Source organism: Trematomus bernacchii, unplaced genomic scaffold, assembly GCF_902827165.1.
Source record: "Trematomus bernacchii unplaced genomic scaffold, fTreBer1.1, whole genome shotgun sequence".
Taxonomy (NCBI): domain Eukaryota; kingdom Metazoa; phylum Chordata; class Actinopteri; order Perciformes; family Nototheniidae; genus Trematomus; species Trematomus bernacchii.
The window spans coordinates 3646860-3668972 of NW_022987409.1; the positions used below are offsets into that span (position 1 = coordinate 3646860).

The 22113-nt window shown below is 41.3% G+C and overlaps 1 protein-coding gene across 1 annotated transcript; it reads right to left on the bottom strand.

Annotated features, from left to right (window-relative positions):
• Window positions 1-209: 209 nt before the first annotated feature.
• cenpi (centromere protein I) lies at window positions 210-21446 on the bottom strand. Its single transcript, XM_034138600.1, has 20 exons — window positions 21198-21446; window positions 18893-19030; window positions 18576-18694; window positions 18109-18216; window positions 17639-17687; window positions 17481-17527; window positions 17140-17229; window positions 16902-17033; window positions 15218-15355; window positions 13458-13578; window positions 12752-12846; window positions 12492-12609; window positions 12039-12103; window positions 11756-11865; window positions 10395-10530; window positions 9967-10091; window positions 5274-5322; window positions 3465-3683; window positions 2403-2444; window positions 210-1130 (listed from the first exon to the last, which is right to left on the bottom strand). The coding sequence occupies exons 1-20, from the start codon at window positions 21358-21360 to the stop codon at window positions 972-974; spliced, it is 2223 nt and encodes a 740-aa protein (XP_033994491.1). The 5' UTR covers window positions 21361-21446; the 3' UTR covers window positions 210-971.
• Between the last annotated feature and the right edge of the window lie 667 nt (window positions 21447-22113).

The window sequence follows — 22113 nt, forward strand, 5'->3', positions numbered from 1 at the left end:
GCTCGTTGCTAATTCAGAGGCTCAGTGTTAGCATTGTGGGTTTTCTTTAAAAAAAAAAAGAAAAAAAAATATCAGTTAGATGAATTTCTTCCCGTTACATGGATATAAAACATTCATAGTTTATTAAATGAACATGCCCTCAGACACTGTTTCCTGCAAGATGTTGCGGCAGTGCCCCAGTACCGGGGTCTCTCGGGCTTAGCAGGTTAATTAAAACAAAATGCTGTTTCCAGGTGGCAGCACGTCTGACCGAAGAATACATAAGAATACCTATGTTACACACAATCAAGCAACTGATGCCTTTCAAAAGAGCAACAATTTAGGTTTTACATGAGGACACAAGACCAAGACATTTGTAAACTGTGACATGCTGCAGTGTAATGTTAAGAGATTGTATTAGCTTCTAAAGTAAAAGTCTTACACTTATTTATTTTCAACAAGGTGCAAGAGAGTCAGGTTTAGCATACGACAAGCTGTACAAGAATACAATTTAAAAAAGCAAACAAAAAAAATGTATCCTTTGCTGGTTACAAAGAATGACTGTTTGTAACAAAAAGAAAATGGAAAAATAATAACTTAAATGTTGTGTTACTGTTTAGTATCTTGTCTGCATGTAGATGCATCAGTTGTCCAGTTACAGCAAGTGTGGATATGTACATTACCAATGATCCCCTTTCAGGTTATTTTCTTTGCAACAAACATACCATCTTCCCGGTTTAATGTGTATACACTGACTTCAAACATACTACTGACACTTCATCTGGCTAATGGCCGCCAGGGCTTTGTAGTCTATTATTGCCAACTGGACAGCATTGTCAGTAATAATACAAAACAAACACAGATACATATATGTACATCAAAACTTTGCCAGAAGTAGCTCGCTTGAAGAGAAGATTAAGTATTTACAAGTCTTACAAAAATATGGGTGAGTGGTTGTTCTTCCTCTCCTTTGAGTTGAGCATCTTCCTCTGCTATGTGGGCTGGCTGTCGCCCTGCTGCCTGTCGCCCTGCCCATCGCCCTGCTGCCCGTCGCCCTGCCCTGCCCTGATGTTGCTCTGAACAAAGAGTTTAAGGCCGTCATAACCCTGGCTGAACAAATACTGCAGGTACCAGCTCCATGGCTTCTGATGCTGAAACAGAGAAAGACACACAGTCACAACCGAGACAGCTGATTCTTTCTATGATCAAAGCAACCTCTGTTAACCTGTTAAGCCCTGAGCCTGTTTTTCAGGTTTCAGGCTCGAAAATGACATGCCCAGAACAAATGACTATAGCTTCACTTCTAAAAGGGGTAAATTAATAATCGTTTTTCTCAAAGCAATGATAAACCTGTGAGTTGGATGTAGAAGAGTCAGAATCAATATAGATGTTTTTATTTTAAAGTAAATTCAGATTGAAAATAGTAAAAAAATGTAAATGATAGTTTCCGTCCAAAAAAAAAACATTACTTAAAGTGAAAACCACCCTTGAATGATGGGATAGTAGACTAAAACATTTAGGAATCCAAACTATGACATATAATAAGTACCCTGTATCAAGATTGATGCAAAACAAGTGACATTTGACCTTTTTAGAGAGATCTAGAAAAAAAAAAACACTTCTGGGGTGATTTGGGTGCATTTGCCATATCTCTGGAACCCATCGGTCGATGTTGGTGATTGACACCTATTTTTAACCGTTAGAGCCAATAGAATCGAGGGGGGGTTCCTAAATCCATCCAAACATTACCATTGGTGAATGAGAGTGATGCGCAGCCAGCACGCCCAAAACCGGAAGCTGGGTTACAGCTCTCATACACTCTATATGAAAACTCAGTTTATTGACATACATATGATGATGGATTATCAGTAATCCTTTCAAAGTGACACAGAGACATTGGATTAACCTTCAGCAGCGTTTTTATCGTTTTAATGCCATTGAACACAACTTTTTATCAGAAAACAGCAAAGGTAAGACGTATTTGCCGTTTTGGCTCCGTAAAGTGAAGTTGTGAGTTGTCTTTGCTGGCTTTCGCTGCTGCAAGTTTTGGTCGCACAGTGATGATACTTATACCATTGGAATCTGTGGAATCTCAGCTTTCATATGATATCTAGTTTGTGCAGATCCGATGAAGTATAAAATATTTCTACCGTGAGTTATGTGCCAAGTGTGTTAGCACTCTTTCGCTTAGTGCTAATTCAGAGGCTCGGCGTTAGACTTGTGTTTTGTTTCGGTAAAAATGGTTCATATCGTCAGGTAGCTGAGTTTCTTCCCGTTAAGTGGGTATGACACAATCATAGTTTGTTAAATGTTAAGAAGCCCTCAGACGCTGTTTCTTGCAAGATGTTGCGCGGGGGCTCCCGGGCTTAACAGGTTAATGTCTAACATGAATGATGCAGAGATGAAGAGAAGACCACTCAAACCTTTATGGAATCGAGGTCCATGTCCTTTTTCCCGATCCAACACTGATAAAGAAAGAACATTATTATTCATTGTCAGCTCACCCGGTTAGATCTTAATATCACTGCTGGATGTTGCAACTGGACCAAAAAAAGGTACGTGTATTATTAAACATGATGAAAACCACGTCTCATGCAGATCCCATTAATAATAAAATGTCCTTCTGTATTAATGCATCTTCTATGAAAGATACATTAATACTGCTTTTGTCTCCTTGTCTTGCGTGCAAGTCCATTAACCAAACTGTACAGACGGGCTGCTCGCTGAGTTATCAACTGCCTCTTACCGTTTGAAAATAAGCAAGAGCTACATAGGACACATACAGTAGAAGACATTTAGTGGTGTGCAGCACACGGGATCTTGCTCAAATACATTTGAACCCCCGTCTAGACCAAAATCGATCAGGAGCCATTCACACTTAACATGTCTCACACAACAGGTCAGTGCTCATGCACCAGCTTCCAGACTATTTTTGGAAAATACACTAGTCAACCCGAGTGTTATCCCACTAGAACTTTACTATAGATTATAACATTTTATCATTTTTTTAATCCTTTCAAATGATGGTCTTATCATTTTTATCCTTATTTTCTTATGATGTGAATATTTTGTTTGATTTTGTCCTATATAATAACATGTTTTACCCTATCTTTCTATCTATCTATCTATCTATCTGTTCATTTTTTGATTCTGTAATGATAATCCTTATTTTATTCCTTACATACATTTTCTAAATGTTTTGAAAAGTGGTATACAAATGCAATTTTATTTAAAGTATTTTTTAACCTTTTGGTTCTGTGAGAAATGATGAATGACTTGTGGGTCAATGATGATGGAAATATAACTCAAGAGTTTTCACAAAAACTAAAGGAAAAATGAATAGAAAGTTTGGCTGCTTGTTCTCTCTTTAAAACTAAAAAAACAGGTTCGCGTGAACTCTGTCGTTATGCAAGTGCTATGCTGACGTGCACTTGCGATCTGGACTAGTGGAAAGACACAGGAACTCCCAAACGGCCCACACTCACCTTCTGGTGGAAGTCGACCGCGTAGCTCATGAAGGCGGGGTGGTGGATGAGGTCGAAGCTTGTCCAGTATTGCGGAACGTTGCTCTTGAGCAGCAACTCCTCTCCCAGCTGTACACCCGTGCCTGGTTGGAACATTTTGGAGTTCCACAGGCAGTTGACCATGTAGACTGTGTAGTAGTTGAACTCACGGAAAGTCTGACGGCTGATGTGAAAGGCTTGCTGAAAGAAACAAAAAGGAAACCAATCTCCATATCTGCAAGGTTTCACTTCTGATGTGTGTTGTGCTGATTCATTTGCATGCTATTTACCAAGTCCATTTTGTCCTAATAAAAAGTGCCTCTGACATTTCCACGGGGAGCATGCTGGCTGCCTGACATGTACTAGTAAATTCTCTGCCCGCAGTGGCAAATGTATTAAAATCAACAACTTCTTAAGTCCTCATCTGACAGGGTATTAAAGGTTAGCGGCTGAAGGTGGAGGCATGTGAATGTAGACTGAGGGATGGAAAAATCTATAAAAAGCAAATAGCATGTCACTTCTGAAAGGCACACCAGCTAAATGCCTAAAATGTAAATGCATTCTAGGGCTGCACGATTTGGGGAAATAATCTAATTGCGATTTTTCTGACAGATATTGCGATTCAATTTGCGATATATATATATATATAATCTAAAAGGACATCCACAGGAGTGTTTCCATAGATAAAATACACACACACACACAGAGACACACACACACACACACACTCACGCATCATAATGTTATGGTGGTGCGTTCACTGGTCGTAGGATATAGAAGCAGTTTTTTTTAACTGTAGGATTTAATAAACAGAACTCTGCAGGACGCCTCGCAGACAGTAAGTAATCGATTAGAAACTTAAAGAGCGTGACGAGCCTTTAGAAACTAACCAGGCGAGCAATAAATACAGCGTGTGGACCAGGACAAAGTGCAACAGAAACACATAAAAATACCTTTACATGCATTAAAACAGGTAGTGCGTTATGGAATTGGTTATCTCACGGTGCCTTCGTGAACCCTTTTCATACGGCGTAACAGCCGCAAACGACTAACGTTAGACTGGGCTACGGGACTTTCACTTAACACTTTGTTTCTGACCGTACACTCGTCATAGAGCTGCCTGTGGTGCTTTTTCAAGCGCTGATACAGGTTAGTGGGGCTTTCTCGGGATGTAGCGACTTTTCTACGACAGGTGGTGCTCAACACCTGCTTTTGTTGCACATCTGTCGTCCTAAACCCGAAATATTTCCATACAACCGAAGTGCTGCTTTTCTTCGGGACTAAATTGTCCAACGTTGCTTCTGGCTCGGCTGAAGCCATTTATCTACACCATGAATGTTGCTAGAAACGTCTTCACACATGGGCGTTTCACGTGCAGTGTTGTTGTTGAGCGTATGCGTAGTTACCTTGGGCCACTTCTGATTGGTTAACAATGGCTGGTACATGTGGAGCACAGCACTTCTGATTGGTGTGGATGACTGACCCACAAGAAAAAAATTGAATCCGACGCGCTGTATAATGTGTATCCCATCGATTTGCTAATTGCATCATCTCAAATCGCAATTTCGATATGAAATCGATTAATCGCGCAGCCCTAATGCATTCACAAGAAATGCATTCAAAATCAATAGGTTGAGATAGCAGTTTGAATTAAAACAATGCTAATAGAAAATCAGTTCCCTTCACACTGCTTGGTGCAATGGACCAAAACTTGCTGTACCACTGCAATGCAAACCACATCATGTTTCATTTTCAGACATGCATTGCAAGAAGATAGGAGGTTTTTCTTACCTCTGTGAGTTTTTCTTGACTCTTGGCTGATGTCAAGTTCACCTTGTACCTGAACAAAAAACGGAATCATGAAAAACCAGTGACCTCTGTGATTATTACTGCAACACAGTTTATACAATGCAATACAATTATACTCCAATTTGACTTTGCCATGGCATTTTTTCGCTCAGCTATGACAGAATTACTGAAGCCGCCCTGGGGTGTAGTCAATTAACCGACACTGTAAGGATTTGTGTTATTAAAGCCTGAAGTTACAAATGGTGCTTGAGTTCTACATAAAAAGGGAGAAGAGGGCTTAAGTGCATTGCTTCTTAGACTCTCATTATCATAAATCATGCATGAAGATATACGTACAATTTATCCATTTGATTCCAGCTCTGTTCCGTCATGAAATATGCATCAACATATGACATACTACATTAAGGGGGTTGCTAGTGTATGCATCGGGGCAAGTTGTAGCAGAAGTCTCTTTATCATATGGAGTCAATCCCTGAAATGTTCAGGAACATTTGCTGCGAGGGGTCATGGTTGAATGGGAGCGGGAATTGATGTTTAGGGAAATCTGTACAACCAATTTCCAATCTCAAGGCCAAATAACACTTCAGGGATAACACTGATACATCTGTGAGATTGCAGGGACCGTTTCAAAGAAGACCCTTTTACATGGAGCGAACCAATCAAAAGACTCATGCCCATGTATTAGAATCCACAGGGTATATGCAGGAATCCTGAAGTCAAATGTAATCCCTTTTAAGACCCTTTCCATACATTTTAAGACCTCATCGCCACTTCGAGTTTTAACCGGTTACATTGGCGACACACTTTACCTCACATTTACTATATACAGTATTGATTGTCCTTCCTCCTTATCTTCCAACCATTTGGACGCAAACTTGCATTTCCCCATAACGATGTTGTTTAACAACCGGCGTAAACGGACCTTCGCGCGCTATCAAGCAGTGAGCGCACGATGTCCTGTTCAGATGACGTCAAATCCAACGGGATGCCATAAATAAACTACTAAGAATCACACTACATACCTATGCAATGATTACATTCAGGCAGACTGTAGAATACAACCTCTTAAGACAATTTATATACTTATTGAAAACAAGCTACTAAATGTAATACCTTGGAAAATGCCGTTTAATACTTTTTAAGACCCCGCGGACACTCCGTTACAGTTACGCCAATCAATGCTATTGTGGGTGATTTCTTCCAACATGTTGGAACTGTTTTGTGGATTTTATGGCAGTTGGCCTCCATACGTGTTGCACTACCACCATATGCTGCACTGTCCATTACACAATCTATTCTAACCTTTTTATAGCATGTGTAACAAGACGAAAATGTTCCTCAAGGTTCAAGGTTCTTTATTGTCAATCTGACATAGCTACAGAGTAATTATGCAGTTGAAAATCTTATGTCACAGGCTTCTCCAACAATGCAACATAATAACATAACATAATAACAATAAGAGCATGAGCAATACAAAAATAATAATAGGTATAAAAATGAAATAAAGTTATGATGTGGAATAGTGCAGTATGAGTCTATATACAAGTTATTGGAATGATATATATATATTAGGTATTAGATACATACTACTGAGTAGCAGATGAATGTTTGATGTTGTTTCAACAGTTCAATTTTTTAACAGTCTCACTGCCCGCGGGAAGAAACTGTCTCCGAATCTTCTTGTCCTTGCCAGGATGCTGCGGTAACGTCTGCCAGACGGCAACAGAAAGAACAGTTTGTGGCTGGGGTGATGGGGGTCTTTGATAATCCGTAGTGATTTCTTCCTGAGCCGCTGGGAGTAAAGGTCCTCCATGGATGGCAGCTCCGTCCTGGTGATGTGCTGTGCAGTTTTCACCACCCTCTGTAAAGCCTTACGATCGAGGTCGGTGCAGCTGCCGTACCAGGCCGTCATGCTGCCAGTGAGGATACTCTCTATCGTGCACCTGTAGAAGTTGCAGAGTATCCTGGAATCCATTTTGAACCTCCTCAACCTGCGGAGGAAGAAGAGCCGCTGTCGAGCTTTCTTGGTGATGGTGGTGGTGTGAAGAGACCATGTCAGGTCCTCAGTGATGTGGACCCAAGGAACCTGAAGCTTTTGACTCTCTCCACCGTAGTCCCATTGATGGCGATGGGGGCGTGTCCCTCTCCCTGCTGCTTCCTGTAGTCCACAATCAGCTCCTTTGTTTTGCTGATGTTGAGATGGAGGTTGTTATCCTGGCACCAAGATGTCAGGTTTTCGACCTCCTCTCTGTACGCCGTCTCGTCATCGTCTGTGATCTGGCCGATGACGGTCGTGTCATCAGCAAACTTCACGATGGTGTTGGAGCTGTGTGTGGCCACGCAGTCGTGGGTGAACAGGGAGTAGAGGAGAGGGCTGAGCACGCAGCCTTGAGGGGCACCGGTGTTGAGAATCAGGGTGGAGGATGTGATATTTCCCACCCGCACTGCCTGGGGTCTGCCCGTCAGGAAGTTTAGGATCCAGTCACAGAGGGCGCTGTTGAGCCCGAGGTCTCTGAGCTTGATGGCCAGCTTGGAGGGCACAATGGTATTGAATGCTGAACTGTAGTCAATGAACAGCATTCTCACATATGTGTTCCTGTTCTTCGGGTCCAGGTGTGAGAGGGCAGTGTGGAGGGTGAGGGCTATGGCGTCGTCTGTGGACCTGTTTGCTCTGTAGGCAAACTGCAGGGGGTCCAGAGATTCAGGGAGGGAGGAGGTGATGAATAATTTGACTAACCGCTCAAAGCACTTCATTATGATGGAGGTGAGTGCTACTGGGCGGTAGTCGTTGGGGCAGGTGATGATTGTCTTTTTGGGGACAGGAATGATGGTGGAGTGTTTAAAACATGTGGGGACTACAGACTGCAGCAGGGACCTGTTGAAGATGTCTGTGAACACCTCTGCCAGCTGAACTGCACACACCCTGAGAACACGGCCAGGGATGCCATCAGGTCCAGGAGCCTTGTGTGGGTTAACCCTTTTAAAGGATTTACACACATCTGCCCTATTTAAAACAAAAGGGCAGTGTAGCTCCTGGTCCCTCTGTACCTCCACAGCCTGGCTGCTCTCAAAGCGTGCAAAAAAACTGTTTAGCTCATCTGGGAGAGATGCGCACGCAGACACTCCCGCAGCACCCCCCGCTGCTCCTTTGTAGTCAGTCATTGTCCTTAGTCCCGCCCACATATTCCTAGTGTTACAGCCTTTGAAGTCAGATTCCACCTTGTCTTTGTACTGTCTCTTTGCATTTTTAATTGCTCTCCGGAGATCATACCTAGACTTCCTGTACTCCTCCAAATCTCCCGCTGTGTGCGCGAGAGTGCGCGCTTTCAGTTTGCCGCGCACCTCACCGTTTACCCAGGGCTTTTGATTTGGGAATGTCCGTACAGAAACCTTCGGTACCACGTCATCGATGCATTTCCCAATGTAGCAGATGACAGTGTCCGTGTGTGTGTTGATGTTATTGTCCTCAAACACACTCCAATCCGTGGATGCAAAGCAATCCTGCAGTGCCTCATCTGACTCCACGCTCCATCGTTGTACTGTCCTTGTTACCGGTCTGTCCCTTTTAAGTTTCTGCTTGTACGCAGGCAACAACAGTAGTGAGATATGGTCTGATTTGCCGAAGGGAGGGCGAGGGAGAGCCTTATATCCATTCCGGAAAGGGGAATAAACATGGTCCAGTATGTTTCCCCCGCGCGTCGGGAAGTTGATGTGTTGGTAATATTTTTGGCAAAACCTTCTTCATGTTGGCGGTGTTGAAATCTCCGGCCACAACGAACGCCGCATCTGGCCGTGAAGTCTCGGTTTTATCAATAATCCCAAACAGCTGATCGAGTGCCGTGTTGTTGTCGGCGAGTGGCTGCGGCGGGATATACACTGCTGTTATCACAACAGATGTGAATTCCCTCGGCAGATGGAAGGCCCGACATGAGATCATGAGGTGCTCTAGCTGTGCGGAACAGTCCGATGAAATAATCTTCACATCTGAGCACCAGTTGTTTTTAGTCATTACACACACACCGCCTCCCTTACTTACTTTTCCCCGAGTTAGCAGTCCGGTCCTGACGAAAAATAGAGAATCCATCAGGGACAATAGCGGAGTCCGGGATAGCGGGGTTGAGCCAAGTCTCAGTGAGAATTAACACGTTACAGTTCTTAATGTCCCGTTGAAAAGCAATCCGGCTTCTGAGTTCATCTAGCTTATTTTCAATGGATTGAACATTAGCCAGAAGAATACTCGGAAGAGGGGGCCGATTCTCTCGTTTCCTCAATCTGACCAGCAACCCGGCCCGGGATCCCCGCTTTGTCCTCTTCTTGCGTCTCTCAGGTAGAACAGCAACAGGTAGCCATGGTGAATGTCCATTGTTTGTCGGAGGGTTATTATTGTCCACGAAGTTTCGCAATTGGAGAAGTTCCTCTCTGCTATATTGTATGGCAGAGTAGGTGCGGTCGGCTAGCATGTTGCGAACCATGTTAAAAGTAAAACGGCAAAAGTAAAAGAAATATGTACAAAATACGAAAATGGGCAAAGTTGGAGAGGAGCACATAGACGATGCGGCCATCTTCACCGGCGCATCATATGAATAGGGAGAATTATTAGAGGTGCGTAAGAAGTTATCGTAGTAATGAACCGGAAACTGTGTGTGAAAGAGGCTTATAGCTAAAGAGTCCCCACCTGTACATGATGAAGGCCAGTCTGTCCACGCTAACCGGGTCAGTAGCAAACAGCGCTGGGTAAAAAACTCCAGATGGGGGCATCACCACAAGGGGGAGCCCATACTTCAGAAACATGTCACACACCTGGGGGAGGAGAGAAATATAGATTAAAACACACTCTTGGCACCCTTTTTTCAAATGATTGCTATGTTGGTGTTGCACATAAAGCAGGAACTACAGTTTATTCCCCTGCAACATCTCTGCCCCTTAAAACAGATTAATGTGAAAACGGGCCTCTCGTGTCAAACTCTGCATATACATCTTTCTGGACAGTGAAACTCAAACATCCTAGTTTTAAAATGGTACCACTTAAGCCCAAACACCGGTTGCATTGTGGCTTTAAAAAAGGCACACAGCAGGTAAAAGCATCAGCATCTGTTCATGTACCATGGTATAGAAGTCGAGGATGAAGCTGAGGAGGAGAGAGTGGCATCCTTCTAGCTGCAGGCCAATAGAGGCAAGCCGACCCACAAAGTCAACTAGCTCCATCACTGAATCCTTGAACCCCGACAGAGTCATGTTGCTGTGACAGAGGGCAGAGCAGAGAGTCAGACACGCAATTTAAGCAGAATGAAGTGAAAGCTGTACTGGCAGTCAGCTGATTTACCCTTGGAACTCTACACTTACATCTAATCAGTGACTCAGGTCTCTGTGAGAACAGGAGAAAGCTCCCAAATCAAGTATTACAATACAAAGGACACACTGAATCAAGAGTGATGTTGGGAAAGTGTTCGGATATACACCATTAATTATTCCTACATCTAATCACTGAGTCGTACTCTGGCAAAATACCAGAGGTGAGTTTGGAAATGGCAGTGAATAAAGAATAGATCCCTACACTTATTGGATCATTTGTTGTGGGATTAGACATTTGAGGACTCGATACTGATGCCCAGGTATTTAAACAGAACTGACACCAACTCAGCGCCTTTGTTTGAAAGCTTGAAAATCATTAAACTGGTTATTAGTGCTGTTATTGTCTGAAAACACATTTAAATGAAAGGATTTGGTGGATAAATGAGCTCAAACCCAAAAAAAAAAACATGTTAATACTTCTTTCTGCATATTTTGCTTTTGTTGCTAGTGTATGAGATTGCTCAAATAAAGATAGAAACTGTAAACAGTGTAGAGTTTCAGTTAGGGCTGTGCAATTAATCGTATTTTAATCTCGATTACGATTTTGGCTTGCAACGATTACGAAAACAACGTAATCTAAATAAAACGATTTTTTTTTTTTTTTTTTTTGGGTTTTCAGTTGAATTATACTTAAAGTTCAGGGTAATCAACTGTTAAAAACATACTGTTCACATTTTTGGATGTTTTCAAAGTAAATGGATAATCGCTTTTAATAATCGTGATATCAATTATTGACCAAAGTAATCGTGATTATGATTTTTGCCATGATCGCACAGCCCTAGTTTCAGTCATGATTGTATCTGGTAGAGTAGAAAATGTGACATAATGCTTGCCTAGACAAAAATGGGTACATAGACCTGAACACCTACAAAAAGGAGTGTTTTGCTTTTATTACACTAAACCACAGTAAATAAAACTAAGGCAACACCTCAATAGTTGTATAGCATCTGTGAGGACGGATTAGGTGTGAGAATGCATTTCTTGGCTCTCCAGTAAAGGCTAAACAAGCTATAACCCTAATGCTCTGAAGTAAATACACAAAGTGTTTTATGTCTATTACTTGTTTATGCTTGGGGCATAAACAAGAAGCGGGAAGTAGATATGAGACTCACATGGAGGTGTGGCTGTTGAGGCTGATGTCCAAGTCGTCTTCCAGAGCGTACACCGAGTGCCAGGTCAGCCACTTCAACAGCATGTTGTTCAGACACTCGATCAGTCCACACTGCACACACATGGAGAGGAACAGCATTAAGCTTACAGTTGTTTTACCACAGGCTAATAAAGGACCCATAATGAAAAATACAAGACATCTTTTCCATTTAATTTACAGGTTTAGATATTTCTAGCACAGTAGCAGGAGTATACACTTGTTGTGCCTCAGGGAGGAAAACCCACCTTGAAAAACACAGATGATGTGAAGAAGAGCTGCATGAGGGGCTCGAACAGAAGCCGTCCAATTTCTGAAACAGGGAGACACAAGGTTACAGTTGTACCAGCTGCTATAACTCAATGCAATTCCTAAGAAATGGCACAAATATCATGGCCTTGCCAACGTAGAATATTTTTATTCAAGTGGAGGGCAATGCAGGATTGTGTGCGTACATTGATAGTCACAAAAATAGTTCACCAACACTTCATTTTCACATAGCTAGGTAAGTATGCTGGTCAAAAAGAAGATAAAAACACATTACATCCACTTTTCTCCCATCACTGCACTGAGGTTTCCATTATCCAACTTCCTTGCATTGAACACTAGTTCATGGACTCTGTATTCTAAACATAATTAGGGACAACAAAACAGTGTGGAAACCAGGCAATAATGTGAAGAAGATCACATGGAAAACTCACGAGAACTTGGAACAACCGGAATGTTGCTTAGTAGGCCGAGGATCTGTGGGCGGAGGAGGGAACCGTCCCAAACATTGAGAAATTTGTAGAGAAAAGCCTCGGAACTGGAAAACCCCTCCTGGTGGAAATGTGACGGTAAAACATTGTGAAATCATTGCTTGATGTTTTACAGTGCAGCGTCAGCTTCATGAGGGTGCAGGATAATGAATATTGAATGACAGGTGTGGGGTAACTATCAGGCCCTAAAATGTGAGGCTCACCTGGAGAAAGTGTTGTGTGGACAGCAACTTGTCCAAAAACTGCAGAGATTCTTCTGAATTCTGGGAGGCTCCTCCATCGCCACAGAACAACAATTCTAAACAAAGACAGCAAGATAAAGTGTTTTTAGTAGGGATGCTCCGATCGCCAATTTTGGGGCCGATCGCCGGAATCAGTATCGGCCGATACCAATCACCGATCCGATCGAGTGGGCGGGGCCTATGGCCGCTATTTTATTGTGATTTTCGGACACCTTAAAATACTGCCAGACTGGTGAAGCCATTTTGGCGAGCTTGTTTTGCCGCGCACAGAGAAAAGTGTCATGTATTTTACGTCGTGTGATCGGCTCTCACGATCGGCCTTTATATAGAGCACCGATCGATCGGCAGAGAGTGAATATCGGCCGATATCGATCGGCGGCCGATCGATCAGAGCATCCCTAATTTTTAGTATGGAAAAAGACAAGGGGATTGAAAGAAAACAGCAGAGGAATACATACTTGACGTGCATTCACTTAGTAAAGCACCCCAGTCTCCGTTTAAACTCTTTTAAACCCCTCTCTGACAGAATCCTTTTGTCATCTAGGTAATGCGTTTTGGTTCAACTCGAGGTTAGCTTGGCTTTGGACGAATCTTCCTGATAGAAGATGTCACAACAAGTCTGGTAGTTGCTCGCTAACCCCACCCCGCCCTCCCCGCTCCCCCTTACCTTCGTGGAGAGCGTAGCCGAGCCAGAAGTTGAGGCGTAGCAGAGCAGACTCATCCTGAACACAGTCCAGGTACTGCAGAGCCAGACTGGAGCCCAGCAGAGAGCCCATCTGAGCGGGCAGCTGGTGGGGGGGGAAGTGAAGAAGCAGGAAACATGCAATCAATTATAACTGAGAGTAGGCTGGATCATTTGGAAACATTTCTTACTCCATTTAGTTTTGATTGATTCTTTTTACATTATTCTCATTTTCAGTGAGGAATATCGTAATATGAACATGGTGGGATTTTGCAAAGAAATCTCTAAAGTACTGCAACACTTCATTCAGAATGGTGTTAATACAGATATTTCCCCTTACAAAATATTGCATCTCCTGTTTTGCATTGCATTTGTCCATTTTGCAAGTTCTATATGGGTGAAATGCATGTTTCAGTCCTTATTGAGAGGCTAGAATAATCAAAACATTAAAAACAAAAACAAAAGACATACAAAAAAGATATGAAAAACATAAATCATATTACCAAAACACAATAACTATAAAACCAGCCATTGTATGAAAACAGAAATACATAAAATCTTGCTCCCCGTTATCAGTTCTAATTAATATGTTTACCTTCTTTAAAAAACACTCATGTCCTTGATTTTATTGAGTGGGCCACCTATAAGCTACTGAGCTAATTCTTCAGTATCCAGTAATCCCCATAATGCCAGCACTAGGACGTGTCTGCCATCACACTGGATAGTTGATACAGTCTCTTATTGTGTATGAACAGCTGCCTCAAGATATGGGGGCCCTTATCTGTGTAGTAAATGAATATGAATGGGGAAAGGACAGACTGACGGGACACAGCTCAGCTCTCCAATAACTATGCAGCAACACTAACATTAAACTAAGAAAGCACCATTCTGCTTTTGATAACAAGAGTGCAGGCAGAGAGGAGAATAATCAATGATCCTTTGTCACTGTCTTTGCTCAATAGTTTTACGTGTGTGATTGACTGTGCTTATCTCTCTTTTCTAATGTACGGGGAAAAGTAGAGCTTTCTTAGCGATAAACAAAGTTGATGTTATCACTGTACAAAAGCCTTATTGCTTATTGTTGGCTTTGTGGTCTGTGAAAGCGGTGGATTTATGTAGCATGACGCATAAAAGTCAGCGAGCCATTTCAAATGACTTATATTAGTTTATCAGGTCACTGAATCTGCAGGGCAAATAGACATTTATAGAGGGCCATTTTTAAATGACCAATTGCTATGAAACTTTGTCCAATGCATTACTCAGATCAATCTCATCCCAGTTATGTTGCTTTCATTACTCATATAGGAGAGATAAACCGTCCTATCTGCAAAAAGAACAATGGCCTGTTTAAAAAAATAAATAAAAAAGATAAGCGCTTTGTCTTTTAGGCTATAATCTGATAAACAAATGACAGCCCTAGGCAGCCTCTGCTGTGGTTTCTCTAGGACAAAGATGCTGGTGGTATGCTAGAACAGTTATAACAGTAACACAGCACCACCCTCTGGCTGTGAGGATACATCACAATTTATAAATAGACTGGTTTCACATCCTAAGGACACACTGGCATACGTTGAATTCTGCTGCTTAACTTCTGAACTGTTCCCAGTCCAGAAGTTTTGGGACAGCGAAACCGTGTAAGCCGAGTTAGAAAGGAGCCGAAAGAGTGAAAGACTGAGAAGGAGCAAGACAATAAGGGGCAGAGGTGGAACCCAAAAGAAGCCAGAGATTCTTCGCAGCAGGAGTACCTCTATATGGTCCATATTTTCCAGGAGCTCAGCAACAGATTGGATCTGCACCAGAGGGACCAGCCTCCTGCTCGTCTCCGTTTGAGGTTCTTTATTTACTACAGAACTCAACACCGGCAATTCCAGGTGGTGGTGTTTCTAAAAGAGAAAGCACAGTGAGACAAGAACATAAATAAAGGCAAGCCTGGGATAAAATGATTGTCTTATTTACTCAAATGTATTAATAAAAAGCTTAAGTCAGGATAAGCAAATCAATAAAAAATGTATATCATACACTTTTTACTTTTCAAGTATTTCAATAAGGGGGATTTTTTACGCTTTTCCAAGCTGTGGTACATAACATATTTTGTATACAGTACATACACTCAGGGGCAAAGTTATTAGTTACAATCTAGTAAAATGTACTTTTGCTGATGTCTATAATCAGTTTTCAGTCAGAGGTGTTATTGATATGTTTTGCAATAGCATTAGGGTTGTAGTTAGTGCAATACATATATTCTCTCCCCCTTAAATAAAGACATCTCAATATAAGTAAGTCAAGTTAAACTCAGTAATAAACTGAATTTAAATGTAAAATTAAATGTAAATATTCCCAACAATTCCAACATATACTTAAGCAATAGCTCACGACAGGCCGTGGTATATGCTCATTATATCACAGCCAAGGGGCCGGGGAAACACTGACCACCGCCCCTTAGCTGTGAACCACACCCCTTAGCTGTGATATAATGAGCATATATCACGGCCTGAAGTGAGCTATTGCTTTTATAAAACGGTTACCAAGTGTGGCAATATGAAAGAAAAATACACACTCTAATTTAAATAGTTTTTATTAGTAAATAATGATGTTCAAAATAAAATAGTCCCTCAGTTGACTTCTGCACGAAACATAGTGCGAGGTGGTTGCTATGCAACAACACTAACAGCTAGCGAACATATTAGACAGAGAGCGTTGATAGATTATTTGGCTATTTATTTACATTAATTTGTATGTTGCCGTATATTGTGAACCCACTGAAAAACTGTCCAGCATCAGTAGAATGGCTTACGTGGTTACTTGTATAGGTTGAGGTTGTTCTAGGCTGTTGCTTGGCGTGGCGAGAATATTGCTCCACTTTCTCCGGTCACCGAGATTCGGCTTCCAGTAGCTCTGGAGAGAGCTTTCGCAACTGTGGCCACTAACGGTCATCATTTCTCTGCTTTGTTTCAAGACCCGCATCAGAAAGCTTTTGAATGGTGGTACTTTTCCAGTTGGTCTACTACCTGCTCTTCACGTAGCTCTGCATGTCTTCGTTTAGGTGCTTTTTTTTCTGGAGATAGGCACTGCTCAATCCACTCCTCCATAGTAAGACCACCCCGGAGGTCAAAGTTAACCTTAAATGTTTCCATCTTAAGCTTTGTTAGTTAGTTTCGTAACGGACGTAATGTAACAGCTGTAACGGTTGTAGCTTTTTCTCACACGCGGAGGGATACTGACTTGTGAAAAGTAACTACAATTCTACCCGTGATATACGCTCATTATATCACGGCTAAGAACCAATCAGATTGCTTGATTTGACTTGTCCGTTTTATAATGAACATTATAAACTTTGATGATGTAGAATGTATGGCATTGGGAAGCAGCAGCAGTAACTGTAGTGTAGCAGGAGTGATTGCATCTGACAATGTGAAAAGGCTCCCATACCCGTTTCCTGCGTTTGGTCCTATCTTTCGATGCGGAGGCCAGGCTGATGCTGGAGGCAACCTGGGAACCGTTCCTCTTCTGGACAGTAATCAAAGCTGATTTCCAGGGCATATTGTGGTTCTTAAACACACTCTGTAAGATAACAGAAAACATACAGTTTCATTGGGGCTTTAGAGATGATGGCCACACGTTATTATACGCACATAATGAGCATCACATGCTTGTTCCATGTACAAACCTTAGATCGTGATGGGATGGAGAGTGTCACCAGTTCAGGGCAAAACACCTTGTAAAGGGACAGTAGGTTCAGCAGGAACGGCTGCCTTCCCTGAGGAAACGATATCAACACACTCAATATGGCACATCTTTGTACTCGACATTTTTATATTTGATTGATGGTTCCTGATAATGTAGAATCTAACAATAACCAACTCTATTGAAAGGGTAACTGTTTGTACTGAGCAAAAGACAATTCCTGGGATTTCTTATTATTAACATAGTTTCCTACTTAGTTAGCTAATAAATATGTAGCTTTTTCATAAATAGCTTTAGAGGGCATTAGATCAGCAGGGTGTTTACCAGTTTAGACTGTAGCTCCAGTAGCTTCCTCACTCTGAAGACTCGCACTACAAGAGAAAAAAAACGTTATTTTTTACAATACAGTGATACAGAAAAGAGGAGTACTTTTGAAACAATAGCAGTAACAGACTTTTCAGGTGTGAATATGTGAGACTTACCAATTTGCTTTGTGGTCAAAAGGTACAGCAGATGGCAGATGAAAGGACACTGAAATAATGTGACAAAAGATAAACTTTACATCTTAGAAGTTCTTCAGTGGAAACAGTATCACATTACAGTGCTGCATTCATTTACTTACACTGGTAAGAAGACAGTAGTTCAGTTCTGAACAAACAGGACAATACATTCATCACAAATGATGATTGTAATGTCGGCCTTAGCCAGATAAACGCATTATTTGTCTAGTCAGGCAGAAATGAACCTTTATTTATCTCGCCAGGACTGTTTCCTGAACAAGGAACAGCATTCATAAACAGTGAAGTGCTTGTCATTTCAAATTTGTTTAAAAATCACCATGACAAATAAGATTAGTGAACCTAAATTTGGGGCTCAAAGATGTGTGTGCACGTGTACAATTTCCCTTTGGTGCCATCTGACTATAAAAAGCAAACATAATCATCAGACATACCAGATTTTCCTCTGAGACGAAGCTGAAGATGAAGCCATAGATAGCTCGAAGCTGGTCTTTTGCATCAATCATGTCAAAGACGGTCAACACCCACTTTATGAAAAGAACCTGAAAGTAGTAAATGCAACGTAAACATACAAATGGGTTAACTGGGGTGCAACTCAAGAACGATACATACATTATTAACATACATCAAATGTAACTCTCTTATCTCAAATTATCATTTTCTTTTTAGCAGAACCTCTTTTTTCAATTGACAAAATTGTTATATTGTTAGAAAGACACACGAGAGCAATAGTTTTGAATCACATCCTTTTGATTAAAGATAGTTCATGGCATAACCTTAGTAATTGTAAAATTGATGTTATTCTTTGAGGGTAAAAGTGTGTAATTTCGACCAACATACTTCTAAATTACTCATACAGCAAAATGGTGACAAGAATCTAGACAAATCCAATTGCACTTACTTGTGTGCTGACAGGTATTTTGTCAACTCCGAGCCAGGCCACAGCGCGAACAACAGCCTCCTGTGGCACCACGGTGACGGGTATAAGACACTTCAGCACCCGGGGACAAAGGCTATGTCCTACACAAATAAATTCACAGAAACAAGTCAGTTAAAAGAACCACATCTTAATACTGACAGTAACACTTGTACAATAATCTATTTTGCACAGGTGTACCTATACTTTTGGGAAGATCAAATTGTGTGCCATAACTTCAGGTTATGGTTAACAATTGGTGTTTACAATAAACCTTATCTGCTGCAAAGTGAATGTCTTACCCATGCGGAGGCTCATGGCAAACTCCAGCATAATAGAGATGGCCTCTGGTGAAAGTCCATTTCTGTAGGCCACCTTCTCCACCAGGACCAGGTTCCTCTCCACGTCATCGTTACCAATGACAGGAGTACCTGCTTCAACTACAGGATGGAGGAAAAACATCCCATCAGAGTGTGTGTAAGCATATTTAAAAAATAATCACAACAGTTTCAAACATACAAGAGGTAATGTCAACAAGTATTTACCCGAGAAAATCTGTTATTTTAATTGATTACTATAAAATGAAAACTGCTAGATATAACAGTTTAGCAAAGCATAAAATCCATCACATAATATTTTGGAATGTGATGGTTTCTTAATTGACTGTTGAGCATTACATAAAACTAGGGATGCTCCGATCGATCGGTCACCGATCGAGATCTGCCGATACTCACTCTCTACCGATCGATCGGTGCTCTCTAAACATGCCGATCGCGAGGGCCGATCGCATGACGTAATATACATGACACTTTTCTCTGTACGCGGCAAAACAAGCTCGCCAAAATGGCTTCACCGGTCTGGCATTATTTTAAGGTGTCCGAAAAAGACAGTAAAATAGCGGTATGCAACGTGTGTGTGAAGCAGAAATCCTGCAGCTCCACCCGCTGTGACGGACCGGTGAGCGGAGCAGAACACACACTAAGAGTTAGACCTAACACACTTAGCTATTTTATCTACCTCTGGAACAAGCTAAACTAGTTATAAATATGTTTATTCTTCACTGTCGGCCTCACACATTACTGGATCAGCGAGCTGCATGAGACGATACTGACGGGCTGTCAGGAGAGAGAGAGAGAGGGGGAGGGAGAGAGAGGAAAAGAGAGCGCTTGCTCATTTCTCCCGTGGTATTATCCAAAGTGAATGTAAACTTGAATAATATACATAATTTGAATGTAATAATTAAGTTGATTGTTGTTTGTGGAAGCTCCAGTGAATGAGCCCCATTAACTGAGTTTTAAACATCACTTTAAATGGAAGATTTAAAGTGATGTTTAAATCTTCCATTTAGGCCCCGCCCACTCGATCGGATCGGCGATCGGTATCGGCAGATACTGATTCCGGCGATCGGCGATCGGCCCCAAAATTGGCGATCGGAGCATCCCTACATAAAACAGTCTGCAGTGTTGATGTGAGCTAAGATTTTCAACGACATAATTACTCTGTAGCTATGTTAGTTTGACAATAAAGAACCTTGAACCTTGAACCTTGATGTCATCAAGAAACAAATCCTGGAACTATTTTAACATTAATAATCACAGTGATGTTTTTTAGTGAAAAGGCAGGAAATATTTATTCCAATTATTCCAAACAAATGGGGCAAACTATCTGAAGGCTGTCTTGCACGAACAAATTGTGTAAGCCACTCTGGTATAATGTTACAGAAACAGGAGTCACAAGTAACATTGTGTTTTAATTTCTAGTTGTCTGTTTTGGTTTTAAAAGTACATGCCTAATCAATTCAAAAGTCTAAGTATTAATAATTAAGATACTCCTGTGCATCATTTACACTGTGGATCTGAAGAATATTGTCAATATTCTTATCTCAAGATCTTAGTTATGAATTGCAGTAACATTGTAGAGTGCAATAATAATTAGGTCAGATAAGTCTGATTTGGAAGCAAACCCCTAACAAAAGTTTGGGTCCCATATTAAGTATACAACAGATTACATCACCAAACACCGAGTTTCTCCTCTGCTATCAAGCTTTTAACAGTATTTTCAAGAAGTACTCAGATCTTTTACTTAAATACAAGTACAAATACTATGGTCTTAAAAACAATCCACTACAAGTAAAAGTCCTGATTTCAAAATTGTACTCAAGTAAAAGAACAAGGCAGCAGAGTATAAATATACGTTAGCATAACATTGAAATACTCAAGTAAAGTACAAGTACCTCAAATGAATACTTATGTACAGTACTCAAGTAAATTATATATATTACATTACACCACTGGCTTTTAATAATGATGTTGTTGTCCGTGTCTGTACATAACCAACGTTACCTCCTAAATGCTGAGGCTAACTTTGTTTGGGTTAGCCTCCCAATGTCTTCTCCACTGATACGGGAGCTAATAAGTAGCTAAAGCAACATTAGCAGTCAGTAAAGTTACACCCAATAAGCAACAAGAAAGTAACTTAGCCTAAAGTTATCCTGGACTATTTGTATGCATCATACTAGAACTCAAACGGCAAGGGTTAACGTATTTATCTTGAGTAGATCGGTAACAATAGCAGTTATCTGCTATCGACCGTTGAGTTGACTCCTACCGTCGGAGAAGTACTTCAGGGCCAGAACAGACGGGTCCTCCGCCTCGTTCTTTCTCCTCTCCTTTTCTGCGACTCTGTTGCTGGTCCGGCTGGACACAGACTGGTCGGTTAGAGACGATAGATCCGAATTCCGAGGCCCTGACAAGTTTAACTGTGCTGCCATTTCTACATTGCTAAAATATTAAACACACTCCGTCTTCAGCGAATTCAAACAAAACTCAAATCCTCCGCGCGACCGTTTGGTCTGCGCTTGCGCAGTAGGTTTTTTGTGTCCGGTGCTTCGCGGAAGTTGTAGTCCGTTTGACTTCAACCGCCATCGTTGCCTTTGCAGTCTATGAGCGATATTAGGACTACAATAGCCATGTAGCAGTAGGTCTCGTTGTCCTTATGGTTCTCTTTTGTGGTTCATCTGGGTTCATTTGGTGTCTCATGAGAGGAGGCTAATAAATCCCGTCGAAAACTGGTCAGTATTCAACATTAAAGAACATGATAATTACGCTACGCACCGCTTCACAGAAATGTTTGATAGCCTGATCACATACGGCTTTTATCGAAGAAGTTTGTGACTTGGCGTAGGCGATTTAATGTGTTGTCATAAACTGAAATATGGCATTTAACATATTTAGCAGCAGCACTGCTGTGTAGAAACACTGTCCCATACAAAGAACTCACGGGATCATCTTTGACCCCCTCTCACCATCAGCACTTTTCATAGGTGAGGTGAATTATTTAGTGAATTTAATACTCTCCTCTTGTTTTTGTAAATGTTAATTTTTCTTTGCTGTGCGAGCATCACAACGAACATTAATGTATAGAATGTATTATCAAATGTAAGTATTTCAAGATCATAACATCAAATAATTTCCTTGGTCTATGAAATATCAGAAATAAGTTCCCAGAGAACAGGCTAAAATAA